The sequence below is a fragment of the Galeopterus variegatus genome, unplaced genomic scaffold, assembly GCF_000696425.1.
Source record: "Galeopterus variegatus unplaced genomic scaffold, G_variegatus-3.0.2 Scaffold687, whole genome shotgun sequence".
NCBI lineage: Eukaryota > Metazoa > Chordata > Mammalia > Dermoptera > Cynocephalidae > Galeopterus > Galeopterus variegatus.
Window position 1 is genome coordinate 748,429 of NW_007726798.1, and position 13,349 is coordinate 761,777.

General features: G+C 39.2%; 1 protein-coding gene and 1 non-coding gene across 2 annotated transcripts in view; one reads left to right on the forward strand and one right to left on the reverse strand.

Annotated features, from left to right (window-relative positions):
* Nucleotides 1-13,349, forward strand: part of L2HGDH (L-2-hydroxyglutarate dehydrogenase) — a 64,382-nt gene that overhangs the window by 46,452 nt on the left and 4,581 nt on the right. Inside the window, exons 7-9 of the mRNA XM_008571404.1 lie at nt 2,887-3,054; nt 4,155-4,312; nt 5,402-5,533. Coding sequence (XP_008569626.1) covers nt 2,887-3,054; nt 4,155-4,312; nt 5,402-5,533 — 458 coding nt within the window. The remainder of the gene's footprint in view (nt 1-2,886; nt 3,055-4,154; nt 4,313-5,401; nt 5,534-13,349) is intronic.
* TRNAI-GAU lies at nt 7,842-7,915 on the reverse strand. The gene has a single exon. It is a non-coding gene; the product is annotated as a tRNA-Ile (tRNA).

The following is a 13,349-nucleotide window of genomic DNA, read 5'->3' on the forward strand; positions in this document are numbered from 1 at the left end:
GACCGGCAACGGGATTGCAACCCTCGGCGTTGCTCCCGTGCCTCGCTCAGCCAGTGAGCGGGAACCGGTCTGTATGTGGGATCCGAACCCTTGGGTGGGAGCGCCGCCGCGCTTCCCAAGCGGCGCACTATCCAGTGCGCCACCGGGCCGGCCCCAAGATTACTCTTTAGTGAGCATTCATATGGAACTCAAATATCTTTACCCTCTGAGCCTATTCGGAGTGGTTCATTCATATATATTTTTTCTAGCGCTCCTTTTACTGACCAGCCAGCCAAACCATTAGTTATTACACATGAAATAGTGTAAGACATACTCTGGCCCTCTCTCCTTCTAGGTAAGATAAACAACCAGGTGTGGTGTTCAAAGTTCTACCCACTGGGAAGAACTTTCCCTTCACCACAATTCTTCAGGGCCATGTGTGTGGGGCTCTGGTACTATAGCTGTTCACTTCCAAGTGGTGCCAGAATGTTATGCAGAACCATTTGTAAACCAGGCCTGTATTTGTTCTTCCTTGGTCAACTGGTCATAGAGAACTCTCTGTGGTGCCATAGGGGCAGGTTGAGGGGAAGGAGGCAATTTAGCAGGAGTAGGGGTCATTGAAGTTTGAGCCACTTGCCTCTGCAACTAATGTGTGTCTGCAGGACCTATACAACCCCGATCTTATATGTTATACTTCCTCTTGACTATGGAGTGCTGCTATACACACCCAATTTTGTGTCTTGGTGAGTCGGGCAACACCCAGTTACTAATAGGTAGTTCATATGGTGATTTGGTTACCTGTGGTCAAGTGTTTAATCAAAGCCAGAAGCACTTTCTCAAAAGAAGGATAGTTATCTGCAGAGAAGGATATAACTTTCTTCCAAAATCCTAAAGTTCTGTACTGTGATTTGCCTATAAGGGCCTGCCAAAGGCTCTGTAAAGCATTGTTGTCTGCTACAGACACTTTGATTACCATCATATCATCTGGGTCACGTGGCCCAAGTGGCAGAGCAACCAAAATTTCCATTCAAAGGGTTAAAAGTCTGTTTCTGCACCTGCCATCATCAAAGGAACATTTTCACTAGAGTATAGCATAATGTGATGGAAGATATGCAGGGGCCTATGGGATACCAATGTATGTATATTTCACCCAGATTTATTATAGTTGTTGCTTTTTATTTTGGCATTTTCCTTTAGTATAGTTTTGAGGTTCAAATTCAAATTTTGGGTCCACTAGCAGGTTGAACATCCATGCTTTTATGAGAGGTTAAAAGAAAAGGAATCTTTGAACTTTTGAGAAGAGGATTTTCAAATTAAAGATTTATATACGGGATATGGAGGAAAAGTCTGTTTCACTACAAAACAGCAATAGAGATATGTAGTTTTGGGTTTTTTTAAGAAATTTATGTTTCAACAAATGTGTTATTCAATGTTTACCTAAATTTCAGTTTGGAAGTGAAATTAATGTGTTACTGAACTTAATTATTGTTTTATGTATAGCATAAAATGATTTCAGAGACCTGTGATAGTTTTTAATAACATCTGTCTTTGGAACTGTTGCTTGAGTTTTCTAAAGAGAACTGTTAGGTTATTGCATGCTGATACCATTCTTCAAGTTTTGTTATCATCTTTACATTTATCATAAGGTTTATCTACATTTTGTGTTCCAAGAACAAAAGAATTGCTGACCTTCTATGTAGGAACTAGTGGATTTATATCATATAAAAATATCTCTTCTACTTCTGCTATGTAACTCTAGATGAACAGGAAAGATATTAACCTACTTAGAAGAAAGCATTTTTTGTTGTTTCTGACATAGGCCTTTTGACTTCAAGGGCGTTAAAACTACCATGGTTTAGAGTCTAGCTAATTTGAATTCTTTTTGGAGAAGTTTCATCTGATTTTTGTCAAAAATGTGACTTGTATAATTCTTGAAAAGAAGCTTAACTTTCTAGCAAGGATAAAATAGGATGCGTATAGAAATGAAATATAGTTCAGTAGAGTAAGGCTGAACCAGCGAGGGCTGGAAAGAAAGAAAATATTGAGACAGGAAAGAACTCCGAGGCTTCAGAAATATGGAAAGGAAATATACCAGGAACAAGGAGTTGCTAGTTGTTTACTCTGTAAGAAATAAAGAGATGGGAATTAGAGTGTGGTGGTGATTGGGGGTTAAATGAAGTCATTTAGGAACTACGGCAGCAAACTGGCTAAACCCATCAGGGTGAAGTTAAAAATATGCAGTTGATAATCAAAATAAAATTTGTGAGAAGTCACAACAGCCTAGCATTAACAGTCTCCTAGTCATTAAAGCAAACCTTGACTATAGTGTGTGCTCTCAGTAAATGTGGATTGAATGAATGAGATTTCTAAAGTAGCCTCAATTTGCAAAGTAGATATTGATCAAGAAGGAGAAATTGGTTGCTAGGTAGGTTATAGTTGGAATTGAGCAGGATTATTGAGTGTAAAGCAACCCAGTAGTAACAGGGTAGTAATTCAGGTAGGACAGGAGAAGTTGTCTGAAATACATAGGAGGCCAAATTGGTGGGAGCCATCAAAATGAAGTTTGCTTCTTCATGCAGCAGGTAAAGAAGCTCCATGCTAGGTCCTGGTAAAATAGGCTTGTATGTGTATGGATGTAGCTTGTTAAGTATCCTTGCTAGGTCAACTGTTATCTCTAAGTTAAAGTACAAAATTTAAGATGACATTCTCTTGCATGCTACTACCCTGTTTCTAGCTGCTACCTAAGTGCTGAAAACTTATTTTGCTGATACACGCATTGAATTTCCTCTTTTAGAAAAAGTCCATTTCGGTACCCTTTTTTCCTTTTCTATTGTCTGTTTTTCCCCTCTTGACCTATTCTACTCCTCTCTGCTTTATATAAAGCCCTGTTCTTTTATTTTGCACTAGGGAGAGGAAATTCGATGTCAGTATGTAGTGACATGTGCAGGACTTTACTCAGACCGTATTTCAGAGTTGAGTGGCTGCAATCCCAATCCTCGAATTGTACCATTCCGGGGAGATTACCTGCTCTTGAAGCCAGAAAAGCGCTATCTTGTAAAAGGAAATATTTATCCGGTAGGTAATGAGACTTCTGCCTTCTCACTCTTCTCCAACTGGTTGTGGGCATAAAGGAAATGAAAACAAAAACTTTTACCTGGGTCAGAAGTAAGAGAGATTTTAGGCCGGCCCTTGGCTCACTCGGTAGAGTGCGGTGCTGATAACACCAAGGCCACGGGTTCGGATCCTATATAGGGATGACCGGTTTGCTCACTGGCTGAGCGTGGTGCTGACAACACCAAGCCAAGGGTTGAGATCCCCTTACCGGTCATCTTTAAAAAAAAAAAAAAGAAGTAAGAGAGATTTTGAAGGGGTATTTGTGCAGGCATTTTGTCTGTTTCTCTTTCTGACATTGTGGTCATTAAATTCATAATTAATTTCCTGCAAGTACATGTCCTCAGAAAGCATGAGTATACTATGGAAAGTGCTATTGAGAAGGAACTGGATTCTTCCTCCTCTCCCATGGAGGGAGTACTCATAAGAAAACTTTCCCTTTCGGAAATCCCAGATACCCAACCCTCTTTCTCAGTTCACTATCTTTAGGTGCAGAAAAGGGATGTGGCTACTTTGTAGTTTCAGGGACAGAGGCGTTTAAATGAAGAATTTTTCTTCTGTCTGGAACTACCCTGGAAATGAATACATCTCTACAAATATATTAGGTTGAACCAGATGAAATTGCTAATATTCATATATTTGGTATTTTTGACCTTGCTAAAATATTGATTTTATCTGCTTCAACCACAAGTTTCCACCTTACAAAAAGGCTGTGCTATGAATGTGTGTTTTTTTCTGGGATCTCTGATTATACTTGCCAGTCACGGTACAGACTGAGAGAGAGAATAACCTGAAGTAGGATAGTTCATCTTTTTTTTTTTTCCCCTTTAACTAGAAAGATGAATAGATGGGACAGTGTGTATTAATTTCAATAGCATCAGTGTTTCCTGTATGGCATTTCTGAGCAAAAGCACGCTAATAGCAAAGTGTATCTGAATACAGCTCACAATGCAAATTATATGCATCGGAAGAAAGTGTTTTATATAACCAATTCAATGTTGGCATATATAATAAAATGGAATGTGAAATGGGGCTAACAGTTCTTTGCTGTGTTAAATCTGTAGGTCCCAGATAGCCGGTTTCCTTTCCTAGGAGTTCACTTCACACCAAGGATGGATGGCAATATTTGGCTAGGGCCTAATGCAGTTCTTGCCTTTAAACGGGAAGGTTACAGACCCTTTGACTTCAGTGCTAGAGATGTTATGGATGTAATGATCAATAGGTAACAACTTTATTTACTTATGAAATGATTTTGTGTGCTTCTGTTTTTAATGTGGAAAATTTTGTCTTTCATGATATTCTACTTATTGGGTAAATCCCCATATTTGTGATTAGTATATTAAACTTTTTATTAATCCAAATTAAGAGCTTTGTGGAATAAGCATAACATTTTAACTTTCTTAAGAAACTTGTGATGAGCCAGGATGATGTCTTGGTTAAAAAAGAAGGTCAGACCAAGAGCCATTCACACATTTGGTAATCCAAATCATATTGCTAACCTTCTAATTGAGTTTGGATGAAAAAAAAATACTAGGTTCTCTCAAAATCAGTACATGTCTTACTTTAATAAGGTCATCTCAAGCCAGTCACCATCATTTTGTAAGCCACTGGAAAATTTTGTGGAAAACTAACAGTACGATTGTGTTGACCTAGGATATAGATTCTTTACTATTGTAAGAAATAACTTAATCAGGTATTTTGCTTCATCCTTTTAGCAATGTTTCTTTCCAGAGGATTTCACATCATAATAACTAGAAAGCTTTTAAAACTATACTTGAGTTTCACCTTCCACACATTCTGACACAGAAGGCTTAGGATGGGATTTCCCAGCATGTGTACTTGTAAAAATACACACACACACACACACACACACAGATAGGCTCTGTGGAGTCTCGCTTGAGGATCACTATTATAGGACCTTACCTCTGGTTGACTAAAAAGAAAAGTAGGGTTGATGTCCCACTTGTTTAATGCCCTGATTTAAAGATCTATTAATGCCTGCCTTTTAGGTGTGTTGAAATGTAACATTTGTATTAGAAGGCCTGATGTTGGCAGGCTTTATAGAACCCCAGTTTGAAACCAGCACTCCTTGGGAATTTGAGTTTGGAAGGTGTTTACCTTTTGAGTTGATGAGGTTTCCTTCTTATATCGGCCAAAAGTTTATTTTCTTTTAATATGTAATTTTCTGGCTTTGCCTAGCTTTCTGCGATGCCACCAAAAAAAAATTTTTTTTAAAGTCTAATAGTTGCAAAGGTGTTTTATAGAAATGAAGAATTCCTTTCTCTCATAAAAATGTTCTCTTTGTTTTCAGTGGCTTGATTAAACTGGTGTTTCAGAATTTCTCCTATGGTGTTAATGAAATGTATAAAGCCTGTTTTCTCAGTGCAACAGTGAAGCACCTTCAAAAGTTCATCCCTGAAATTACTATCAGTGACTTACTTAGGTAAGGAAAAGTGATGAAAATTGTTAAATACAGTCCTGACAGAGGTGAACTTGAGAGGTGGGTCTGACTTGGTGATTACTAAGTACACTTTCAGAGTCAACCAGCACGTCCACTGAATCTTGGGTTTTCTCTCTCTTCCCCAACACATTGTTGACTTCCCTTTCCAATGCATGTATGGGGCATTGCTTAATCATAACACTTAGTGCTGGTCTATTTATAATTATCTAGACCACCTTACAGCTCTAAACTGAAATCTCCACTGCAGCTTTACTATTATACCACCTTAGCTTTTGTGTCTAGCTATCCTTCATGATAAAAACATCTTGCCTGAATTTTTTAAATCTCCCTGGCCACTTACTCTTGTGATTCCAAAGCCTTTTGGCTTTAATTCTGTGTAAGACCATTGATCACCTTGTTAACTAATTAGCTAATAAAACACGTTAAAATGTTATATTTTGATTGATTCTTAAAAACTTTTAGAAACACACTCCTAAACCTGGCATCTTATCTTGCTTCTTGTCTACTTCTTTTGTTCTTTTTGGGCCCTGTGCCACTCAAGGACCCTCCTTCTAAAACAGAAGTGGGAAGCAGTGTGGTAACAAAGTCCTTGCTACAGGGGAATATAGCAAAGTATAATTAACTTACGGTTTTTTTTTTCTTAGAGATAAAAGACTTTCTGGACTTGATCTGTAGATTATCTTAAATACCAACTAAGGCTATTTTCTTCTCCTCTTTGGTGATATTTTTAGAGTGTTCACCTTTTTCCCTGAATAAGCCATTTGTTAGGCCTAATCAGCAGTGTACTTTGAGGTACTCATCCTGCATTTGTAACCCATCCCTCCATGAATCTCCAGGGCACTAAATGTCTGCCTCATCTGTAACAGCTGCTGAACTAGCCTGGTATAAAATGTCAGCGAGTTTGACTGTGTATCTGGGAAGAGAGAAATAATCATGTCAGCTGTCTCCCTTAGGGGAGGGTCCTGGTCTAAATCTGACTCTAACATATCATTCTGAGACCAGCTTCTTTGTATCCTTAGAAGAATCCATTAAAACCCAGCTTATGTTTTTACTCTTATCTCCTTCACCCCTTTATTCACCTTCTGAAATGGAAGGGATAAAAATATCTAGTCTTTATTTTCTTTCATTCAGTTATAAGTAAAGATGCCTTTATGTTTTCAGTGGTTTGCTTTAGCAGAATTGTGATGTTCTATCTGAAAACAGATTGGTCAAATCTGGTTTCTGTTACTGTTATTATTATTCCTTGGAAAACATACTAGGTGAGCATAATGAACTCTGAGTAGAAACAGTTGCAGTGAATTCACTACTCACATTCAATTACCACACTTTCACAAAAGTCTGAGGAAAACCCTTTAGTCCAGTGGGTTTCATATGGTGGAACTGGACTTGGGGCTTGTGGATGTTAGTGACCACTCCTGTTTCTGGGTGTAAGGGTGTGAATTTCATTTACCAGTTTTTTTTGGCATGAAATAGAAAAGGGCACATAGCACTGTAGGCAGGTGCATTTGGGGACAAATTCAATCTAATCACAGGTGAGTTTTTCTTTAGAGACAAGGAAGCTTGTTCCATTTGCTCCTTCTCTTTATTTCTGTGCAAATGCAGGAAATTATGAATAACAAAAAGGAAGTTGTAGAAGATATGTTTGATACCATTTATATAATTTAAAAAACAGGCATAACTATACCATATATTGTTTTTGGATTTCACACATAATGTGAAAATAAAAACAAGCATGGAAGTGATAAACACCTAATTCAGAGGAGTGGTTACTTCTGGGGAGGGAAGGGAATGGGATTCTGAGAATTCCACAGGAACTTCTATCGTATGTTTAATGCTTTATTTCTTAAGCTGTTTGGTTAGAAAATGAGTATTCATTATGTTACTCTCTGTACCTTGTTATATGCCTGAAATATTGAAATAATGATAATGTCAATTGACTTTTCCACAGCTTGAAGTCCAAGTCCCACTTTGTCTTATTCGTCTTGCATCCCAGTGTATTAAAACCATAAATGTTCTATCATTAGGATAGTGGCAGAAGTATACCAAGCAGTTCTACTTAGTAAAAGATAATTGAAGCAACATTTTCAGTGGGGTATGTTACCCAGGATGGAGTCCTTAAATTTCAGTAACCACCAAAGGGCATCTAGCTTGACTTCTCATTGCCTAGCCAGAGCACTTGGGGCAATAATTTACTGGTGAATATTAGACTGGAATGTAAACTTATGATCTGTCAAATATATGCATTAGGTATACAATCTTCTCATTGTTTTGGGAGGTTTTTTTTGATGGCTGGCCAGTACAGGGTTTGAACCCTGGACCTTGATGTTATCAGCAGCATGCTCTAACCAACTGAGCTAACTGGCCAGCCCAACCTTCTCATTCTTTTTTTTTATTGAATCATAATTTGTTATACATATTTTGGGGGTTCAACATTGAGATATGTTGATCAAATCAATATTACTAGCATATATATTGTTACAAATCATACTTACTCTTTATGCCCCTTGTCCAGTCTCTCCCCATCCCCTTTTCCCTCCCCTCTCTAATTACCCTAGATTTCTTCTCTCCTTCTGAAAGAGTAATGGTTATTCTGTTGATTTGTTGCCTAGATGATCTGTCCAATGCTGAGAGGTGTGTTCAGTTCCCCCAATATTATCATAGAGCAGATATTTCTTCTGTCACTCTGGAATAGGCTTTGTGGGGAGAGACATCTTCTTTTCTTTGGTCTCTGCTGGTGACTCACCTTGTGCCAATGCACTCCAGTGGCTGGTGGGCAATCTGTGTGGTGGTTGTGGCATCTAGCCACTTTTGCGGCAGCCATGGTTATTGTGGCAGCTGTGGTGGGCCACCCACATGGAGGTGATGTTTTTGGCATGCTCCTTGGAACTAGCAGTGTGCCTGGTTGAGGTGGGGAGGTCCAGTCTGAGATCTATGCCTCAGGTCCCCAGGCAGCCCCGAGGCACTGGCAGTGTGCCTGGGCCAGAAGTAATTTTTTGTCCTTTGCTTACTTCTAAAATGGGGGAGCTTCTGTGGGGACCAGTACTTGAGCTGTGTGGTTTAGCTAAATTGCTGCTTTGCTGCTGATTCCCTAAGGAAGGCTTTTTGTGCAGCTCAGGTTTTAATGGTTGACTTTATAGGTACTTCTGGCACTCCAAAGACTCGGTGCACGTGGGTTGTGTAGAAACTCTGATCTGGGCCTGAGTCTTTCCATCAACTGCACCTCATGCAATTCTGCATTCCTGACCAGTGTCCTCTGAGTGATCCTTTGCTGATTGGGGTGCAGATCAGCTGTCCTTGCTTTGCCCCAGTGTTCTTCTGGTGGGCCTGTTTCCCCCACTGCCTGTGCTGCAAACACTTCCCATGGGATGAGTCTTGCGCTGGTCCCTTGCAATGACTCACAGGCCTCTGAGTGGCTCCCTTTTTCAGTTGTTATGACTCCTCAGTCCTATGTGGGTCCACAGGAACCCTATTAATGGTCTTGCTGGCCTGGGGGCCACCAAGGCCCTCTTCTCCCCTGCCACCTCCAAGCAACTTCATCCAAAAGGCACAGCAGCAGCTTTTGGCAGGTCCTGCTCCAAGTGCTCAGCAGCTCCAGCCTTAAAACAGCCGCAGCACAAAATGGTTGGAGTGGTTTTTTCTTTCTCTCATCATGGTTGACATAGGGTGACCCGCAGCTCCAGCCACTGGGGAACCACCGGCGGGGTAGCCCAGCTAGCACTGGGGGTACACATCCATGGCGGCAGGCAACAAGGAGGATGCTGCAGCTGTGAAGGTCGCTCCAGGTCCCCTGTGATCGGGCAGGGCAGCCCCAACCTTCTCATTGTTAAATGATGATCTCTAACTCTCTTAAAATTAATTCTAAACTCCTTTAATTTGTTCTGTGATTAACTTTGACATGTTAATCTAACAGCAGTTTGTATCTGTTAGTACTACAAGGATGTAAAAGATGAAAACATAGCCACTATCCTCTCTTTTTCCCACATATCATTTTGGAAAATATCTTCCTTGGAGAATTCCAGAAGTAAATTTTCAGGCAAGACACTTTCATCATGAGTGATAACTAGGCTATACTATTCATTGTGAAATGCAAAGGTGAAAGCCCAACATTTCTACAATAAAGTTTAATGGTTTATGGTAATCTATGTTAGAGTTTCCCAATCTTGGTGCTATTGACATTTTGGGCCAAATAGTTCTTTGTTTGAGACTGTCCAGTTCAAACAAACAGTTTGTGACAACCAAAAATGTCTCCAGACATTGCTAAATGTCCTCCAGGGGCAAAAAATCTCCCTTGGTTGAGAACCACTAGCCTAGAGAATTTGTAACCCATAGTACACTAAAAGGACTGAGAGAGTCTGGAGAAAATATAATAAACATTCTTGAAATACATATAGCTGAGAGTATAGGAAAGTGAGGGGCATCCCAGGAGCAAAAACGAAGAGGAAATTGAAAACCCGTGTACTAAGAAGAGTTGGTGCTGATGCTGATCTGGAGAGGTAGGGAGGATTTGCTGATTTTAGTAACTGAGGGGTTTGAGTTATATTTTCAGTTGATGGTATGATTCACATACAACAAAATGTGCAGATCTTAATTTCTGAATGAATTTTGACAATTGTTTAATCTTATGTATCCACCATACAAAATAAGATATAAAACATTAGGGACTTGTATTTTAACTGCCACTCAAGTGCTGGAAAGGAGGCCTTGGGTCTGTACAAGGTAGGAAATAGGAACTAAGACCACAGTGTAAAGCCAGGGACTCTTGAAGGGCTACACCCTTTGTGAAAAAGAAGTCTAGAAAAAATATTCCCCTTGGCACTAGAAAGTGTTAAGGAATTTTGCCTGTCCTGATTTTGGGTTGGGTAGTGGAAGGAATCTCCTAAAAATCTAGAATCCCTTACAAGTGCTTGAAATTTGAATTTATACCACCAGCTTGGTTTAGGAAACATAAACTAGAAATTCTCTTAAAAAGTAGACCTAGACTTGTTTGGATTCTGCTCTAAATTAACTAGCTGTTTCTCTCTCTCCCCCTTTCTCCCCCCTCCCCCTCCCCTTCTCCCCCTCTGTTTTCCTCCCTCCTTCCATCCCTCTAGTAAATTAGAGAGTGTGAAAATTGGGGTAATTTGACCACAGACTGAAAATTGTTTATACTAAGCAATTATTGGTTTATTATTATTAAGAATCATTTTTAAAGAAATACACACTGAAGTGAAATAGTATGCCATCTGGGGTGCTTTAATAATAAATAATAGTAAATAATCCAGTGGAAAGAGGTGGATGTTAGGTAAGGATATAGAAGAAACAAGACTGACTGTGTAAAGATAACTGGTGAAACTAGGTAATGCATACATGGTAGCTCATTATACTGTTTTTTTTTACTTTCTTACATGTTTAAAATTTTCCATTAAAAAAAAAAAAAAGTGCTCCCAGGATGGTAATATGCCTGGAGTACCTAATAGAAACAAATTTAAAATCTCTGTGGAGGGACACACCCTCAACCCAACCCTTCACACTGGATTCCCCCAGATAAAGTCCTGCTAAACAAGAACTCACAATCAGACATTACAAACCACTATAGGTGAGAGTCAGAAGATAAAATAGCGGAATTAGACCTCTAACAACTAAAGGTAATAGTAATATTAGAAACTATAGAGAAAATATGCTTCAATGAATTAAAAACAAAGAAGGTATTGAAAACATGAAAAAAATGACACACAAAAAAGACTAGACAAAATTTGGAAATCAGCTAATTAGAATTTTTAGAAATGAAAACTATGCTTTTTAAATTTTAAAAATCAAATAACTAGGTTAAATAGCTGGGCAGACCTAACTTACATGGAAAACTGGTGATTTGGAAGGTAAATCTGGAGAATTTAGAAAGCAGTACTGCAAGATAAAGATAAATAGCACAGAAAATTAAAAGACATGGAGAAGAAGATGAGATGATTCCAGCCTGTCTCTCATAGGAGTTACAGTTCACTATAGGAGAAATTGAGAAAAGCCAATACTCTGAAGAGAAGAGTATGTAAGAATTTTCCAGAATTGACAAAAAGACTTCAAATTCTGAATGCTCAGTGAGTCTCAACTGAATAAATAAAATGAAATACAAGTAATGGAGTTTGGATGTGTTGTCCCCTCCAAAACTCATGTGGAAATTTGATCTCCAATGTGGCAGTGTTGGAAACTGATTGAGTCATGGGGGCGGATCCCTCATGAATGGATTAATGCTCTCCCTGGGGGAGGAGGGGTAGTGAGTGAGTTCTCACTCTATTAGTTCCTGCGAGAACTGATTGTTTAAAGGACCCTGGCATCTCCTCTCTTTCTATCTCTCTTTTGCTTCCTCTCACCATGTGATCTGCTTGTACCCACTGGCTGTCTGCCACTTTTTCACCATGAGTAGAAGCAGCCTGAGGCCCATGCCAGATTCAGCTGTCCCAGAATCGTAAGCCAAATAAACCTCTTTCCTTTATAAATCACCCAGTCTCAGGTATTTCTTTTTTTTTTTTTTTCTTTTTTGTCTTTTTTTTTACTGACCGGTAACGGGATCGCAACCCTCGGTGTCACGCCCGCACCACGCTCAGCCAGTGAGCGGGAACCGGTCTCCACGTGGGATCCGAACCCTCGGCGGGAGCGCCGCCACACTCCCAAGCGGCGCACTCTCCAGTGCACCACCGGGCTGGCCCATGGGTATTTCTGTTATAGCAACACAAAATGGGTTAAAACAACAAGAATGGAAATAGACTTCCAAATTAGTAGAGGAGGGAAAAAAATAGAAAAAACTCAGTAAATCAGGAAAGGGAAGAGTAAAAACCTTAGAAAAATCAGGTTAAATACCAAAAATATTATGGTAGAAATCAAGCATATCAATAATTACAATAAATGTAAAGGTGCATAATTCAATAAGGACAGAGATTTTTCAGGTTGGATTTTTAAAAAAACCATCTATGTGGCAGGAAAATGCTTATTAAAAGAAAGATGAGTACTGGGTTCATTTTGGATCAAGTATACTTTTTTTTTTTTTTTTGGCAGCCGGCCAGTGTGTGGATCCAGACCTGTGACCTTGGTGTTATAAGGCTTTGCTCTAACCAACTGAGCTAACTGGCCAGCCCTCAGATAAAATTCACTTTAAGGCAAAAATGTTATTAGGGATAAAGAAATAAAAATATTAGAGATTAAAAAATTATTATATTAGAGGTAATATTATTACAGATAAACTTGTTGCATATAACAACATGTAGCTATAAAACACGAAGAAAAAAACTGACATAATTGCAAACAGAAATCAATAAATCCACAATTTGGGGATGATTTTAAGATATGTCTGTCAAAAAAAGATGGATTAAGCAGATAAAATATTAGAAGATTGGAATAACATAATTAAAACTCTTATAGAACCCTTTCACCCCCATTATAGAATACTTGTTTTAGTCACGCCCTCACAGAACGTTTACAAAATCTCAAGATGTTCTGAATTCCAAACCAGATTCTCAATAAAATTCAAAAGTTGGGCATGGAAAAACCATGTTCTCTTGTCACAATCCAGTTAGGCTGAAGATTAATAACAAACATATCCCTCCTTCATGTTTGGAAACTAAGTTGGAATGATTTACTTTTCCTATACCACTTCGAATTTAAATATGCTCATGTGGACTTGTATCTGTATTTTTTTATTTTATTCAAAATATTTTAACATTGGGGGCCGGCCCAGTGGCGCACTGCTACAGTGCGCCGCTTGGGAGCGCGGCGGCGCTCCCGCCGAGGGGTTGGATCCCACATACAGCCCGGCCGCCTTCTGGGCGGG